The sequence below is a fragment of the Amblyraja radiata genome, chromosome 1 (assembly GCF_010909765.2).
Source record: "Amblyraja radiata isolate CabotCenter1 chromosome 1, sAmbRad1.1.pri, whole genome shotgun sequence".
NCBI classification, from domain to species: Eukaryota; Metazoa; Chordata; class Chondrichthyes; order Rajiformes; family Rajidae; genus Amblyraja; species Amblyraja radiata.
In genome coordinates, this window is record NC_045956.1 from 151,573,934 (window position 1) to 151,592,570 (window position 18,637).

At 44.7% G+C, this 18,637-nt stretch overlaps 1 protein-coding gene across 2 annotated transcripts in view; it reads left to right on the forward strand.

Annotated features, from left to right (window-relative positions):
• The window catches only part of ccbe1 (collagen and calcium binding EGF domains 1), a 368,764-nt gene extending 350,358 nt beyond the window's left edge, over nucleotides 1-18,406 (forward strand). For both annotated transcript variants that reach the window (XM_033032755.1, XM_033032747.1), the window contains exons 8-11: nucleotides 7,438-7,577; nucleotides 10,258-10,293; nucleotides 16,361-16,396; nucleotides 17,470-18,406. In XM_033032755.1, the coding sequence (XP_032888646.1) occupies nucleotides 7,438-7,577; nucleotides 10,258-10,293; nucleotides 16,361-16,396; nucleotides 17,470-17,682 (425 nt within the window). In that variant the 3' untranslated portion in view covers nucleotides 17,683-18,406. The remainder of the gene's footprint in view (nucleotides 1-7,437; nucleotides 7,578-10,257; nucleotides 10,294-16,360; nucleotides 16,397-17,469) is intronic.
• Nucleotides 18,407-18,637: the final 231 nt, after the last annotated feature.

Consider the following 18,637-nt stretch of genomic DNA (forward strand, 5'->3'; position numbering starts at 1 on the left):
TGCGTTCACAATACAATACAATTTATTGTCATTTGAGCCCCAGTGAGACTCAAACGAAATTTTGTTTCCACAGCCATACAAACAAAGACAATGTCCTACAGACATACACACAATTAAGTTCACACAAACATCCATCACAGTGAACCCACTGTGATGGAAGGCAAAAGTATTTTCTCTCCCCTGCTCTCCATGTCTCTCCCGATGTCCAAGCCCCAGGCGGGTGATGATAAGTCCCACGGCCATTTTAGGCCGCGCGGGGCGATTTACGGCCCCGCTCCCGGTCTGAAAGTACAAGGTCGGAGCCCCAGCGTGCGATGGTGAGTCCCACGGCCATGAAGCCGTGCCGGGTGATGTATGACCCCGCTCCAGGTCGTTCCAACCCCGCGACACGGGCTGGAGAAGTCGCGTTGCAGGAGCTCCGGGAAGCGGTCTCTCTCTCCACCCGGACCCGCGAGCTCCCGATGTCCCAGTCCACCGGACCTGCGGCTGCGTTGCTGGAGCCTCCGAGCCCCAGGAGTCGAGTCGCAGCAGCGAGTCACCACCGCTCCCCACGCTCTGAGGCCGGCCAGCCCCACGATGGTGAGTAGTCCGCAGCTCCACAGCTCCGCAGACTCCCGAGCCCCCGGGTCGTTCAGGCTGGAGGCCGCTCCACGGTGCTAGGCCCCAACGACAACGGAGACCCGACAGGGAAAAGGTCGGGTCTCCCGTACAGGGAAGAGATTTCAAACGGTTTCCCCTTCCCCCCCCCGCCCCCCACATATACACATTTAAAACCAAGCTTAAAAAAAACACAAACACTACATTTAACTAGACAAAAATAAAAAAAAGACAGACAGGCTGTAGGAGCCGCTGCAACGAGTCGCGCCGCCACCAGGATGGACTTCACATGGACACAATGGACTCTTATGCTTCTATTGTTCGTTTTGGATTATCTGCCCACTGCATCATATGGATATACTCTTCCGGACAACCAACGGATTACTTACTGCAGGGACTTTTTACTTCAGCTGCATTTTCACTCTCACCAAGCCCCTGTCATAGATAAGTTGCCGGAGGAGCTACAATGTAAACTCCCAACCGACCGGACAGGCACCCTGCACAACAATAGAAAGAAGGTAACGAGACGGGGGAGGAAGAAGAAGGGTGGAATTAAAGCAAGACTTAGGCGAGGAGAAAGTAAACACCGTGCACTTCCCTCAGTGATCCTTGCTAATGTGCGCTCATTGCGTAACAAGACTGATGAACTGCAAGCTAACGTTTTTCACATGTATGAATACCGGACTGCTTCCATTCTTGCTTTCACTGAAACATGGCTGACTGGGAGTGACAACAGTGACAGCATGCACATAGATGGCTTTGGGTCTCCTGTAAGGTTAGACTGCGATACTGAACTGACTGGCAAGCACCATGGCGGTGGTGTCTGCCTCTACATCAATCCACGCTGGTGCAAAACAGTTGTTGTCAGAGAAGAACTGTGCAACCCTGATATTGAACTCTTGGCTGTCTCCCTGCGTCCCTTCTACCTTCCCAGGGAATTCCCACAACTGTTTTTCATTCTGGTTTATATCCACCCCAGAGCAAATGCATCCACTGCTACGGAACATATAAGAAATATGCTCGACAGACTCGAACTGATATCTCCGGACGCCCCCAAATTCATCATGGGTGGCTTCAATCACTGTTCAATTGACAAGTCACTTAAAGGATTCTACCAGTATGTCAACTGCACCACCCGTCTAGGGAAAACACTGGACAAATGCTATGGGTCAGTCCCAGACGCCTACAGAGCCGTCTCCCTCCCTCCCCTAGGCTCTGCTGACCACAGCAGCATACTGCTCGCTCCTGCCTACACACCTGTGGTAAAGAGAACAGAGAAAGTCATCAAGGACATCAAACAGTGGACACCGGACAGTATTGACAGGCTTCAAGGGTGTTTTGAAACCACAGACTGGAATACCCTCACATCCTCCTCCACCAACATCAGTGAGCAAGCGGATACAGTCTCAGCATACATCACTTTCTGTGTAGACAATATTATCCCCTCCAAGAAGGTCACAATCTTCCCTAACAATAAACCCTGGGTGACTAAAGATCTAAAAAACATATTGAATAAGAAAAAGAGAACATTTTTTACCGGTTCTGAAGCTGAGAAGAAGGAGGTAAACAGAGAGGTCAAGCGGGCCATAAAAATTGCCAAGCTGAAATACAAGAACAAAGTGGAGCAGACCTTTGGAAAAGGGAACCTCAGTGCGGCTTGGCAGGGCCTCAAGAACATGGCAGCAGTGAACTCTGTCTCTACCAGCCGCAAGTCCATTCAGGTAGCAGGAAGCAGCTTCACTTCACTCCCGAATGATCTCAACTCCTTCTACACCAGATTTGAAAAGGACAACAGCACCCAGCTAGAATCAATCGTCTCCACACTCAGACCTGTTGACTCCGGCCTCAACATCAACACATCAGAGGTGGTGAGAGCCCTCAAAAGGACTAAAAAGAACACAGCTCCAGGGCCAGATAACATCTGTGGGCGGACCCTATGGCACTGTGCTGAGCAGCTGGGAGGTGTGTTCCAGCATCTATTCCAGGGCTCTTTGACCAGCAGCACAGTCCCCGCGATGTGGAAAAACTCAACAGTGATTCCCATCCCAAAGAAGGGCACCACCAAGGTCCTGAATAACCTTAGACTGGTGGCTCTCACCTCCCTGGTCATGAAGGCCATGGAGAGGATCATCAAGGGGCACATCACCAAGGCAACTGGCTCGATGATGGATCCATTGCAGTTTGCTTACCTGGCTGGTAGGGGTGTCGATGACGCAAAAATATTCATCTTAAACACCATCCATAAGCATCTGGAAATCCCCGAGAACATAGCCAGACTTTTGTTTGCAGACTTCTCATCAGCATTCAACACCATGCAGCCACATATTTTGGCTGAGAAGCTCATCACCCGCTTCCACCTCAACCACCAACTCACTCTGTGGATTATAGACTTCCTCACCAACAGATCACAGAGGGTGTTGGTGAACCACACCTTGTCCGACACCCTCTTCACCTTCACTGGCTCTCCACAAGGCTGTGTCCTCTCCCCACTTCTCTTCATTCTCTACACTGATGACTGCAGATCCACCCAGCCAAACTGCCACTTTGTAAAATTTGCTGATGACACAGTCCTCCTATCTCTGCTTCCCAGCCATACACAACATCACAGCTCAGCCCTGCAGGACTTTATAGTATGGTGTGAAAAGTCTTGTCTTGAGCTAAATATAAGCAAAACCAAGGACATGATTGTGACCTTTTCCCCCCAACAGAGACAGATGGCTGAGGCAGCCACCACTATCATCCAGCAGGAGCCAGTGGAGATAGTGGAGGTATACAAATACCTGGGAACAGCCTTCGACAACCTGCTAAGGTGTTCCTCTAACACAGAGGAAATCCTTAAAAAGTGCCATCAGAGACAGTACCTACTCAGGAAGCTGAAGTCATTTGGGATTAACAAAGACATTCTCACCACATTCTACTACGCATTCATTGAAAATGTAATAACCTTCTCTTTCACTAGCTGGTTCCACTCCATCACCCTGCAAAACAGAAACCGCCTGTTGAATGTGGTCAAGGTCTGCTCAAAAATCATTGAGCAGCCCGTCCGAACTCTCACTGCCCTATGCGACCAACAGTCTGTAAAGTTAACACGCAGGATTCTTCAGGACCCCTCTCACATCCTGTTTCCTGAGTTTGAGTGGCTCCCCTCAGGACGCAGACTCCGCTGTCTGGGTTGCCGGACACAGAGGAGGAAGGCAACCTTCATCCCCAGGGCTGTCCAGCTTCTTAATGCTGATCACTGACTCATGAACATATGAAATGAAATAACCATTTATATGCACTTTTTAATTGAAGCACTAAGGAAGCACTTTAAAACTATTACTATGTGTTGAATGTTGATGTGCGGTGTGTGTTGTGTGATTGTGCAGTGTGTCTGTGAAATGCGTGTGTTGGTTGATTGTGCAGTATGCGTGCTGCTTATGTTTGTTGATTGTGTCCCTCTTTTTTTTTAAAAGCTACTGTAATGCGCCTTTTTTAATTGCCCCTCGGGGACGAATAAAGTGCTTTGAATTGAATTGAATTGAATTGAATTGAATTGAATTTGGGGGCAAAAACAAGGGGGCAGATTATTATCTCAATGGGGTTAGGTTAGGTAAGGGGGAGGTACAGCGAGACCTGGGTGTCCTTGTACACCAGTCACTGAAAGTTGGCGTGCAGGTACAGCAGGCAGTGAAGAAAGCTAATGGAATGTTGGCCTTCATAACAAGAGTATTTCAGTATAGGAGTAAAGAGGTTCTGCATAGGGCTCTGGTAAGACCACATCTGGAGTATTGTGTTCAGTTTTGGTCTCCTAATTTGAGGAAGGACATCCTTGCGATTGAGGCAGTGCAGCGTAGGTTCACGAGATTGATCCCTGGGATGACGGGACTGTCATATGAGGAAAGATTGAAAAGACTAGGCTTGTATTCACTGGAGTTTAGAAGGATGAGGGGGATCTTATAGAAACATATAAAATTATAAAAGGACTGGACAAGCTAGATGCAGGAAAAATGTTCCCAATATTGGGTGAGTCCAGAACCAGGGGCCACAGCCTTAGAATAAAGGGGAGGCCATTTAAGACTGAGGTGAGAAAAAAACGTTTTCACCCAGAGAGTTGTGAATTTGTGGAATTCCCAGCCACAGAGGGCAGTGGAGGCCAAGTAACTGGTTGGATTTAAGAGAGAGTTAGATATAGCTCTAGGGGCTAGTGGAATCAAGGGATACGGGGAGAAGGCAGGCATGGGTTATTGATTAGGGATAATCAGCCATGATCACAATGAATGGCGGTGCTGGCCTCCTCCTGGGCCTACTTTCTATGTTTCTATAGCAATAAATTGGAAAATTCTGGTTATTTAGAACCTCTTTCAAAACAGAATGTCCAATGGCATCTCACAACAGAGTTGTCAAAGATGAGGTGCATAGCCATAAAAGATGATATTGGAGCAATTGTCAAATGTTTGGCCAAATATGGAGGTTTTAGTAAAGGAGGGAAAGGGACAGAGAATTATTGGCAGCATATTCCACAGAGCCTATGGCTTTGACATCTAAAGGCATGAACACCAAAAGTTGGTGCAATAAAATATGAGGATGAATGAGACCAGAATTAGGGGACTGTTGGTGACCTGGACAATTAAAGGACTAGAAGAGATGATGTCGTCAGGAGGGACACTTCATGGAATGAGGATTATAAAATTGAAGTATTGATTATCTGGGAGGAAATATCGTTCTCTAATCAGAAAGGCAATTGGGGTGTGGAAAATCAGGATTGGAGGTTTCAGCAGGTGATAAGCTGAGGCAAGAGCAAAATTGTGCTATTTTACGTTGGTGGAAAAAACTGATCCGGAACGTCATGGGTGTGTGATCCAAAGTTTAGCTGAGGGTGCAAAATATGTTACCATGATTGCAAACAAACTGGTGCAATGTTAGACAGTTGCCAGGAAGAGACAAGGGAAGATAGAGGGAGTACAGAGAAGGGAGTACAGTGCCATAGAGGGAGTACAGAGAAGGTTCACCAGACTGATTCCTGGGATGTCAGGACTTTCATATGAAGAAAGACTGGATAGGCTCGGCTTGTACTCGCTAGAATTTAGAAGATTGAGGGGGGATCTTATAGAAACTTACAAAATTATTAAGGGGTTGGACAGGCTAGATGCAGGAAGATTGTTCCAGAGGTCGGGGAAGTCCAGAACAAGGGGTCACAGTTTAAGGATGAGGGGGAAGTCATTTAGGACCGAGATGAGAAAAACACTTTTCACACACGGAGTGGTGAATCTCTGGAATTCTCTGCCACAGAAGGTAGTTGAGGCCAGTTCATTGGCTATATTTAAGAGGGAGTTAGATGTGGCCCTGTGGCTAAAGGGATCTGGGGGTATGGAGAGAAGGCAGGCACAGGATACTGAGTTGGATGATCAGCCATGATCATATTGAATGGCAGTGCAGGCTGGAAGGGCCGAATGGCCTACTCCTGCACCTATTTTCTATGTTTCTATGTACGAGAGTCCAAAGCCAATGCTTTGACTTACCAAGAGCCACAGAGAGCAGAGAAGCAGGCTCTTTGGCCCACCAGGACCATACAAGCATCTATTTACAATAATCACACCTTGACCCCATTTTATTCTCCTCACATTCCCATTAACCTTCCTTACATTCTACCACTTACCAATATAAAAGGAACAATTTACACTGGCCAATTGACCAACTAACCCAAACATTGAGGCAGCATGGTGGCATAGCGGTAGAGTTGGTGCTTTATTGTCCTTGCAGCACCAGAGACCTGGGTTCGATCCTGACTACGGGTGCTGTCTGTATGGAGTTTATATGTTCTCCCCATGAACGCGTGGATTTTCTCCGAGATCTTCGGTTTCCTCCCACACTCCAAAGATGTACAGGTTTATAGGTTTGTAAATTGTCCCTAGTGTGTGTGTGTAGGATAATGTTAATGTGCAGGCATCGCTGGTCGGTGCGGACTCGGTGGGCCGGAGGGCCTGTTTCAGCACTGTATCTCTAAATTACACTAAATCTTTGGGATGTGAGAGGCAACCAGGGCACCTGGAGGAAATCCATGTGTTCACAAAGGAAATTTCACACAGATAGTGTAGAGGAGGTTGAGGGAGAAAATGTGCTTGCAGGCTGAGAATGCAGAAGAAACATAGATTGTCTTTGCCAGTATCCTACCTGAACAAAATGTGATGACTTTAAGCTTCCAAAAGGATATTTATAGTTATGTTACATACTCTTCAGGAACACAATCCACAGTTGTTGAGATTCTGAAATATATTTAAGCCTACCTGGCTCAGGAAAGGCCAGTATGATTTTTTTTTTTGTGTTGTTCCCTGTAGACCTCAGAAGGGCTGAGAACATGAGAAAAGTTTGAGGCCCAAAATTAAAAGAAAGGAATTTTACAGGTACTCAGCAGATCAGGCAGCATCTGAGGAGAAACGTAGCTAATCTTTCAGGTTAATAAATGTCCATGAGATAGATAAATAAGCGGAGAGATTACGAGTGATTATGTTTTACTTCCTTTAAACCATGCAAATCAAATATTCCAAGGATTATGTCACTATTAGTTTCTTTATTTTATGCATTACCGTACTATTCAAAATTAAAGGGGCTGTCCCACTGCGGCGACCTAATCCGCGTGTTAAGAAGAGTGTCTCGACCCAAAACGTCACCCATTCCTTCCCTCCAGAAATACTGCCTGTCCCACTGAGTTACTCCAGCTTTTTGTGTCTATGATGTTATTTAAAATAATTTGTGTTGGTTTGGTATCCATAGTAGGTTTTTTTAAATATAATATAATATATTGTTGAATTGGTATTCCGCATTTATACAATCTTTTTTGTTTTACCTGATACTATACAGGCCTGCCTGGTCCTAAAGGAAGCTCTGGGCCAAAGGGACATACAGGACCCCCAGGACCACCAGGATCCAGAGGACACATGGGACCTATGGGCCCATCCCCTGACCTATCTCATATTAAACAGGGAAGAAGAGGTCCAGTGGTCAGTATCCATTTTCAGAAACTATTCTTTGCATGAACTTAATTACTTAATAAACCAAAGCATCTGAAATGCAATAGCGGGTGTTGGTCAATTCCCAAGAGTTATTCTTCCACAATGCAAATTAAGAGAATCCTCAGCAAAACTTATCAAAACTTCAGTGATATTTCAAATACGGCCAAATGTTATGTGCTATTAGATTGCTAATAATTTGTGCCGTATTTTTTTTACCGATTTATGTCTGAATAGAATTGATGACACTGAAGTAAGACCAGGCAGGTTGAGTGAAATAGTTTTTATTCACAGAAAACAAAATTAAAACTCGTAAAAAACGCGTGCCTAGTTGAGGTTACAAACACAGCTCCTGTCACTGGGAGGAGCGCGGATAACTGATTAAAAGCCCGCGAATGAACCCCCGCGGTCACGTGACCATGCCGACCAATGACGAGGGTTCTGACTTCCCAGCCCCACCACTAGGTGCCGCTACAACACTACCAGCATTACAGTGGAATGGGGTTACCTTGATTAAAATGTTCATTGTGGCCATGGGATAAAAAAACTCAATGAACAGTTATATTTAGCTCACCAATGGCCCCTGCCAATTTTAGTCATAGATTGAATCAGCATGGAAACAGGCCCTTTGTCGACGAAGTAGCCCACCTGAACAGGTCCCATTTGTTTGTGTTTGACCCATGTCTCTCTGAACCTTTTCTATCCATGAAATTGTCCAAATATCCAATATCCAGAGCTTCCTGTAAAATTCAGCAAAAAACTAAGATTCTGTAGCTTATAACTATTGCGTCTGTTTTCATTGCAATATGAATGGCTTCATTATTAATGCAATGGCAAATATTCTCTCAGATTGGTTAATGATGCCAATGCTATTTCAGGTAAACCTCCCCCACCCCACACCTATTAACCCTTACCTCCCTCTTCTACCCAGCTTTCCTCCCAATTTACCTTCCTTTCCAATCCTGCTCTGTCACCCAATTTTTCACCCCCTCCACCTCCTCCATCCGCTTAATCTGCCAACCCTCCCTGCTCCATGTCCCCCAGTTTAATTCTCCCTCCATTTCTTTCTACCTTCTAATTCTAGGTTTATCTTTCCATCTTCTTTAATCATCAGATTCCACCATTTGCACCCTGTCATCTTATCTCCGCTTATCCCTCCAACCTGTGTTTTATCACCTCCCTTCTTTCTCCCACCTGACTCATCTGCCATGTAACCACCCCTTTCCATGTTCCACCTCTCACCTGCCAGTTCTTACCCCATCCCTTACCTTTTTCTGCCAGGTATCTCCCCAATACTCCATCATTGTGAAGAAGGTTCCTGACCCGAAACATCGCCTGTCCATTTCCTTTCACAGATGCTGCCTGACTTGCTAAATTCCTCCAGCAGCTTGGCTTTTGCCCAAGATTCCAGCATCTGCAGTCTTGTGTCTCCATGGATTGAATTGTTTGCCCTCCACCACTCACTGGGTTTTTTTTATCGAATCCCCAAAAAAATCAAAGTGAGCTGCCAGAATCAGAATCTCCTTGTACATTTTTACCGCCCCAGCAATGACCAACAATCTTCAATAATCTCCCTTATTCAGAAATCAAAACACTGCAGATGCTGGATATCCAAAACAATAAACACAATGTGTTGGTAATGCTCAGGTCAGGCAGCATCAGTGGAGAGTTAAAGAGTCAACGCTTCAGTAGATCTGAGTATTACCTATACGTCCTGTTTTTATTTCATTAACATTTTCCTTGTTTACCTTTTATTATTGCCCCTCCTTTTGAAAATCCTTAGTGGCTATTTAATGAATAAAAGATGTATGTACAGAAATTGCTCTTTATCAGTATTGGGCAAATTAAGTATCATTTTATTTCAATTAGGTTCCCTTTTTTAAATCTAGACACCCAAGGGCTTTTTTTTTTCATTCAAGAGGTGTGGAGTTTGCCAGTAACACCAGCATTTATTGCCCAAACTCTATTGCTCCTGATCCAAACAGACAGTTAAGAGTTAACCACATTAGTGGGACTTGCATCACAATGAATGGCCTTCTCCTGCACCTATTTTCTATGTTTCTATCTGGGCCAAATCACTTAAGGATAGCAGACTTCCTTCCCTGAAGGTCAATTTAAAAACAAAAATACAGTAGTTTCATGATTTCCATACCTGGGGCTAGCTTTGCTTTTAATTTCTGGTTTTATCTGATTACCTGAATTTAAAATGCCCAGAAGCTTATGTGGAATTTGAACTTGCATCAATGGATGGTGATGGGTGATCTAGAATTCTGGTAGCTGGTGTGGTAACTAAACCATAATGCTACTGTAGTGGGTAGGAAGGAACTGCAGATACTGGTCTTAAACCAAATATAGACACAAAACGCTGGAGTAACTCAGCAGGACAGGCAGCATCTCTGGAGAGAAGGAATGGGTGACGTTTTGGGTCGAGACCTTTCTTCAGACCCTGAGGGGTCTCCTCTTCAGACTCTGAAGAAGGGTCTCGACCCAAAACATCACCCATTCCTTCTCTCCAGAGATGCTGCCTGTCCCGCTGAGTTACTCCAGCTTTTTGTGTCTATGCTCCTGTTGTGGAGTCCACTGATTATAATTCTGTGACATTATTACCATACTTTTATAATCTTTTATCAAGATGACATTGAGATTCTATTGCTTGCTCCATTTATATTAGGGTTCACCGGGAGCATCAGGAAAAGATGGAGCCAAGGTAGGAAAAGCAGCCCACCTGTTTTACAATGGTAGGATGAATTATCAACGAAAGCAACGCGTCTTTATCCTAATTAAATAAAAAATCATTTAACTAACATCACCACTGATGACAATGGTGCATATTCTCGGTGCACTGATGATCACTCTGTTTTGTATACTGCACGACAGTGCCACATTAAAAATACCAAAAATTTGAATAATCACCCATCCTGAGTCATGTCAAAAGCATTTCAATGCCCATCATACTGAGAGCAGAACAATAAAACTCTTAAGGGCATGTCCCACCAGCATGCGATTGCATGCGTCTAGCACGACCAAACGTGATCGCTTGAGTCGTACGGCCTTGCGGGGTCGGTTCCACTTCGATCGGCGGAGGCATATGAAGTTGTGCGGGGCTGGTCCCGACATCGCGCGGGGCTGGTCCCGACATCGCACGGGGCTCCAAAAATCTTGCACTCTCCGAAAATCCCGCGCACCAACGGCCTGTCGGCCCGCAGGCGCATTGAGGGCATAATTGGAGTACTGCATGCAGTTCTGTTCACCCCATTACAGGAAAGACGTGGTGGCTTTGGAGAGGGTACAGAGGATTTTGCCTGAGTTAGAGGGTATCAGCTACAAAGAGAGGCTGGATGGACGGATTGTTTTCGGAGGTTGAGGGGCGACTTTATAGAAGTTTATAAAATGATGAGAGACAGAAATAGGATGAACAGTCAGAATCTTTCCCCCATGGTGGAAATGACCAACACTAGAGGGCATAGCTAGAAGCCACAGAAGGCAGTATCACCGGATGAATTTAAAAGAGAGTTAGATAGAGCTCTAGTGGCTAGCGGAATCAAGAGATATGGGGAGAAGGCAGGAACGGGGTATTGATTGAGGATGATCAGCCATGATCACAATGAATGGTGGTGCTGGCTTGAAGGGCCGAATGGCCTCCTCCTGCACCTACTTTCTATGTTTCTAAGTTTCTGAGATGAGAGGGCAACAGTTTAATGCAGATGTGCGGGGCAAGTTTTTTACACAGACAGCAATGGGGGCCTGGAATGCACTGCTGGGGGTGGTGGTCGAAGCAGATAAGATAATGATGTTTAAGAGGCCTTTGGATAGGCACAATGAACTGCAGGTAATAGAAGGACATGGATCATGTACAGGCAGGAGAGATCAGTTTAACTTGGCAGCATGCTCGGCACAAATATTGTGGGCTGAAGGGCCTGTTCCCCTGCTGCATTGCTCATGTTCTATGTACAACACTGTTAAAATATTGTCAACTGATAGGTGATCCTCCTATTATCTTTCGCTCCCAAATCCAGTCGAGACTCAATCTAATAAAGTGTTCATGGGTCTTCTGCTGGAAGGATTGGCAGAAGAATCAGATCCACAGCTTTCTATCTCCTCTCATCTCAGAGAAGTTCTTGTGTATTTTTGATTTACTTAATTACTTTTAAAGTGGCGTTGGACAGTTGTGACATTTTTCTGTCAAGGGAATAGATGAAATATGGATTAAAAAAAGATTCTGCTATTCAAAGAAAACCAGGGAATGACCTAACCTCACCCTTTCTTATTCTAGCGTAAATTTGTAGTCAAAGGAATGGAAGGAATCATGAAAAGTTATTAACAATCTATACATCCTGATGGTTTGTTGAGTGAATACAGCACATGGTATTGAAAGAGACGAGGGATAGGAAGAGAGTCCCAGACTAAATCCTTGGCACGCACTTTAAAGCCTTGAAAAGCAGCCTTTCCTCAGCTATAAATCAGCAAAAAGAAAATCATTGCAATTGCTGGAAATTTGAAACTAAATCAGGAGTCTGGACACTCTTTGCATTTCCACCAGTACTTGTGGAGAAACATATTAAATCCTGTTTCTGAGCGGGGAGCACAAATTAATTTCCCATTCTTTGTTCGATTCAATAATCCCCACTAAAAAAGTACATGTCCAGGATCAGGAAGTGGTTTTGATGTCCTCTGTTGTAGTTTGGCCAACTGACAATCATTTTAACATCACCTATAGTGAAGTTCTTTGAAAGATTGGTAATAATCCAAAATCTAGACAACTTGCAATTTACATACTAGAAAAATTGATCTACGAGGAAATAGCACACCATCTCTCTTGTGTTACATTCAGCTCTCGATCATCTTCACAATAGGACCTGTGTCAGGAGGCTATTTATTGTGTAGGAAGGAACTGGAGATGCTGGTTTAAACCGAAGACAGACACAAAAAGCTGCAGTAACTCAGTGGGTCAGGCAGCATCTCTGGCGAAAGGGAATAGGTGACATTTCCGGTCGAGACCCTTCTTCAGACTTCAGGGGAAAGATATAGACGGTATGAGAAATGAATGGAAGATAAGCAAAAGCAATGATGATCAAGGAAATGTGTGGCACACAATAGGCTCTCGCTGGCTGTGGGCTGGGTGAAGTCTAAAGAAAGGTCTTGACCTGAAACATCACCCATTCCTTCTCTCCAGAGATGCTGCCTGTCCCACTGAGTTACTCCAGCATTTTGTATCTATCTTCAATTTAACCAGCATCTGCAGTTCTTTCCAATACGTAAAATTGTCCCTAGTGTGTGTAGATTAGTGTACAGGGTGATTGCTGGTAGGTGCAGGCTTGGTGGGTCAAAGGGCCTGTTTCTGCACTGAATCTCTAAAATCTAAAGTCTAAAGTGATGCTGCTCAGCCTGGTATGGCGACTGCTCTGCACTTGACAGCCTAAACCTGCAAAGAGAGGTGAATACTGCCCAGGCTCGTCACTTCCTTCCATCCAGCATCAGGAAGGCTGGAAGTGTCAAGTATGCCTGCAACCCTGGCAATTCCCTTTTCTCTCTTCTACCTTTTGGGAGATGATACAGGAGCTTGAAAACCCAAATGTTCGGTCTTATGATCAGTTTCTTCCCCACTGCGATCCAACTGCTGAACAAATCACTTCCTTCACTTGTTCATTCCCAGAGATGCAACTGTGTAGTCTTATGGGCCTGTCCCACTTAGTCGACTTTTTCGGCGACTACAGGAGACTATGCGGTCGACACATGGTCGCCACATGTTCGCGGGTGGTGGCCGGGGAGTCACCTTCACGGTCGTGAGGAGTTCCCGCATTCTGGGAACTAGTCGCGGCCTCATTATGGTCGCCGTGAATTTTTCAACATGTTGAAAAATTAGCGGCGACCAGAATTAAGCCGCCATGGAGAGTAGCGAGAATTCCCATGCCGTAGGTGGGTCGCCAGGAGGTCTTAGTGGGTTGCCAGGATGTCGTAGGTTGTCGTAGGTTCTCTTAGGTTGTAGCCAATGCTGACCGGTGAATTTCATTGGCTCAGTGGGAAAAAAAACGTAACAGTAGTTTTCAAGGATAACTGACCGGTAATGTTAGTCCACCGAGCTTCACAGCTGTGTATCTCTGGCTTCTTAAAAGTTGTCTCCACAACGTCTCTCCTCCCCTCCTCCCCCTTCTCCCCCCCTCTTTTAAAGGACTTAAGTGACCCTTCCCGTACACTGTGCTTTTACCATCTTAATTACAGCGCCAACCTTCCTGTTCATCGTGATGTGTGTCTGTATCTCATTGGCTTTGCACTGTGTGAATTTCAATAGACGGCGCTCCCCCCACTTGCCCTGTCCCCCTCCTGCATAACTGGCTGATGAAGGAAGCGATGTGTGTGTCTGTGTGTGTGTGTGTGTGTGTGTGTGTGTGTGTGTGTGTGTGTGTGTGTGTGTGTGTGTGTGTGTGTGTGTGTGTGTGTGTGTGTGTGTCTGTGTCTGTGTCTGTGTCTGTGTCTGTGTCTGTGTCTGTGTCTGTGTCTGTGTCTGTGTCTGTGCCTGTGCCTGTGCCTGTGCCTGTGCCTGTGCCTGTGCCTGTGCCTGTGCCTGTGCGTGTGCGTCTGCGTCTGCGTCTGCGTCTGCGCCTCCGCCTGCGCGTGTGCGTGTGCGTGTGTGTTCCACTCTGAGAGTGGCCATTCCAGTCGCCGGGTTTTCAGCAACCGGCTACGACTTAACAGTCGCCTGAAAAATCGCCTGTGGGACAGGCCCATTACTCTTAACTCAAGCTCATTCAGTTATTCCTTATTCAGTGTACATAAATTTTCGTTGGACAACTTCAACACCACAACATTGCACCAATTGTACTCATCATTGGATTTATTGTTATTTTTTATCACCACCCTATGAGCTTCATGTGAAATGTTAACCCTGTGTCTTTCTATATGGAATCTGCTTGACCTGCTGAGAATTTTTGTTTAATTTTAGTATCTTTTTAACTTCAGTTTCCCACCCAGCAGCTCCCAGATTGACAGCAGGCTGCAGCTCTGGGTTAGGGTGGGGCTCCAGACACTTCACGCTGCCTCGGAAAAGCAGCCAACATAATCCAAGATTTGTCTTGCCCCGGCCATTCCTTCTCCCCAAACCCATCAGGCAAAAGATACAGAAGCTTGAAAACACCCTCCACTAGATTCAGCAGCAGCTTCTTTGCTTCTATTATCAGGCTTCTGAACAGTCCTTTTGTGAGCTTGGGTACTGTCTGATTCACCTCTACCTCATTGCAGACATTGGATTTTGGTGCGTTACAATGCTGAGAACAATATTCTGTGTCCTAGTGTCATAGAGTCATACAGTGTGGAAACAGGCCCTTCAGCCGGCCCAACTAGCCCACACTGGCCAACAATGTCCCAGCTACACTAGTCCCACCTTGCTGTGTTTGGCCCATATCCCCCCCATCCCTGTCCTAACTATGTACCTGTCTAACTGTTTCTTAAACGTTGGGATAGTCCCAGCATCAACTATCTCCTGTGGCAGCTTGTTCCATACACCCACCACCCTTTGTGTGGAAAAAGACACCGCTCAGATTCCCATTAAATCTTTTCCCCTTCATCTTGAACCTATGTCCTCTGGTCTTCGATTCCCCTACTCTGGGCAAACTATTCTGTGCATCTACCAGATCCATTCCTCTCATGATTTCATACACCTGTGCTCTATATTTTCCCCTATCTATAGTACGTGAGCTGCACTTGATTGTATTTATGTATGGTATATCTGATCTATTTGGGTAACATGCAGAACTAAACTTTTCTTTGTAACTCAGTTACACTTAACAATAAACTTAAACCTAAATATTTGAAGATAGCCAATGAACCATTCTTGTAGCGCTATCCATCTAATCTATATGAGGCTCCAAGAACTTCACATCACGAGTATACTCTTTGTAACAGACCAACAATAACTGGAATTTGTGCTTATATCTGATAGGCAGTGACAGCCCTTTCACACATGTCTTACTTACCACCATAGGTGAAATGTTGTTTGAGGGGCTGGGAGAAGGACTCCTGCTCACGCTGTCCCACGCAGGTGCTAGGATCAGCCTAGCTTGCTGTACCTGGCAGCTGATGCCTCTGTGAGCTTTCAGCCTCCCCAGAGCCACAGGAAATGAAAGTTGCAACTCATAGATAAAATGTATAGGAAGGAACTGCTGATGCTGGTAGAAATTGAAGATAGACACAAAAAGCTGGCAGCATCTCTGGAGTGAAGGAATGGGTGACGAAGGAATCGAGACCCTTCTTCAGACACTTCTCATGGATAAAATGGCTTCCAAAAAATAATGACTGGAAGCTTATCTAAATAATATAATTCTGGATTCATCTTCCGAAAGCTGAGTTTCCATCAGGTTTGGATTTGTTGTTTCATAGTTTCATGCAGCCCTCTATGATCATGCTTTCAGTTGATCTTTCCATAGACCTTCTTCTTCTTGTGTATGGCGTGCACAGCCTAAAGTTGAACGGCAACTTGTTCTGTTTGATCTTCTGTTTGTGTGCGCCAGGTTGATTGCATTAGTCGAAACAGGGTGGACCACGTGAAGGTTGCAATCTGCCACCCCTCCATAGACCCATTCCTAGCAAAATGTATCTCTACTCACTCCCACTTCCACTGCCTGTATTTCCATGCACCAATGAAGGAGCAAAGGGACAAATAACTAAAATAAAATCCCCAGTCTTATCCGATGGAACTTATCCTTTCTGTTTAACATCACAAATTGCGTAGATGCTAGAAAATCAAAGACAGTAATAATCATTGTCTTACCTCATTACAGGGTGAAAGAGGTGCATCGGGACCAAGGGGATCTCCAGTAAGTGAAACATATTCGATTTGTATTGATTTGATGTATAAAAGGAAAGCTATAATTTTATACTTTAAAACTGTACTACCCTTTGGCAATATAAAGGCATGTAAGCAAAGGAGAAGGACCTGCTTTGTGCTATTTATATATTTCCCTATCAAAATGCACCATGTACAGAGGACACATTTCCACATTCCAAATGGGAAGCCCTGCTAGGGAGCCAATAGTATGCTGCTGATTGCTGGCCTAACCCCACCCAAGAATAGTTACGCAAGCAAGAAAGTACACACACAAGCATGTACGCTTAAAATATCTACTGGCCACACATGATCGTCGATGTCACCAGAAGGATTCAAAGATGCCTTTTAAAGTTTTAGGAGCCGATTCATAATATAATTACAACCTGTGAATGGAGATCACACCTTAAAATCCTCCTTTGTATTAGAAGAGAAGTACCTGGGATGTATATTATCTCTATTGCAGCACAGCTTTAATGCAAAGGAAGATCAATAAATTTGCAAGCTTGGACTTACCATCATCAGGATTGGAAGGCAATGCAGTTCCTATTCTAAATGGCAGAAGCATCAACTCCACCAAGGTTATTGGATGCTGCCTCCATGTGAATAAGTGAGCACAGCTCCAGATGAGACCAGGTATCTCGTCCATGTAAACCTCAAGAAGATGGCAGTAGATTGATGGTGGGAGATGAGCAGTCCTTGTGGTGTAAATGCTGGTATTTATCTCATCATTGCTCCATGTGCAAAAATATCAGATAGGCAAGTTAAAATGAGCCAGCCATTATCTAAGCCAATTTTCAGTGCCCATCCTTAACTGCACATAAATTATGGTGTTTCTTCACTCCTTAAGATGCATTGAATCTGAAGTGTACTTGAACATATTATAAGCAGAAACAATAGGCCACAACACTTCTCTGGCATGTTCCACCATTTAGTAGAATTGTGGCTAATCCCAATTAAGCAAAATTATTACAACCCCATTATAAACATTTCCAAAAATATGATATTTAAAGCCTATCAGGTTGTGCATTACACAAACTAATATCTAGAAATTGTTGATTTCAGGGTCCACCTGGCTCCTTTGATTTTTTGCTTCTGATGTTGGCAGACATTAGAAATGACATTGCAGAGCTCCAACTGAAGACTTTCGGCCGTGGAAATCGTGCCACTGTGGAGGAGCAACAGAGCCATGAGATTTCTGACTGGGGATCAGGTGAAGACCACAGACACCGAGGTCCATCACAGGAACGGCCAAAGAGACCAGTATCATGGAAGTGAAATGGCTTTCAAAACTGTTTTGCAATTATTTTCCATCGGGACCAGACTGAAGGGATTGAACCAGTGAGGATGTAATAAATTTTGGTCTGCTGTTGTAGAATTTTTATTTCATTAACAGTGTCACAGAAATACTTTTATCAAAGATAATAATTGAGATAAGGTCTAGACCTTTAACATAGTTCCATTATATGGTAGAACAGTTTGTCAAATTCCAAACAAATCTGTTACGTTTAAAAGTTCAGATTTGTGGGAGAAAGAATTGTCCCTAATGTGAGCAATTGCGGTATCTTGCTTCTGTCGCAAAAAAAATAGTTTTGTTCATGTCTTCTGTATTTAGGAATTGCTACACTTTTATAAATAGGTTGTACCAGATTGTTCACCAGACCTGAAATTGCAAGGTAGGTTAATAAAGTCCCTCTGTACATTTACTTTCCCTCAGAACAGTAATCCTGCAGCCTGATATAATACCAAGCAATTTCTTCAATTCAACTTGCCACCATTTTTAAGCAACCAAACCCATGACCTTTGTAGATGACATCTCATATTTCTTTAAATCATTAAAATATGGTGAGAGAATTGTCAGATATTGACTGACGGAGCCGCACAATGCACCATGTACATTGCATTTGGTCTGAGGGACCTAATCATTCTTCCTCCACCTCAAGCCTTTCCACTTCTTGAAGGAGAACTTTATTCATTTCCCCCCCCTCATCCCCCCCCCCCCCCCCCCCCCCCCTTTCTTTGGGCATTGAGCTCATCTTCTGCATAATTCCTTTGGGTTATTATGTACGTTGGTAAGCATTATTGGCCTTTGTGCCGTCTAGAATTATATCACATTTTCTAAAATATTCCTCTAAACAGCTTCCCATTTTAGCAAGCAGAAGCCCCACATGCTTTGTATTCGAGCATTCGCCCATACATCAGTCCAGCTGAGCCTGTCATCTGTGGCATAGAA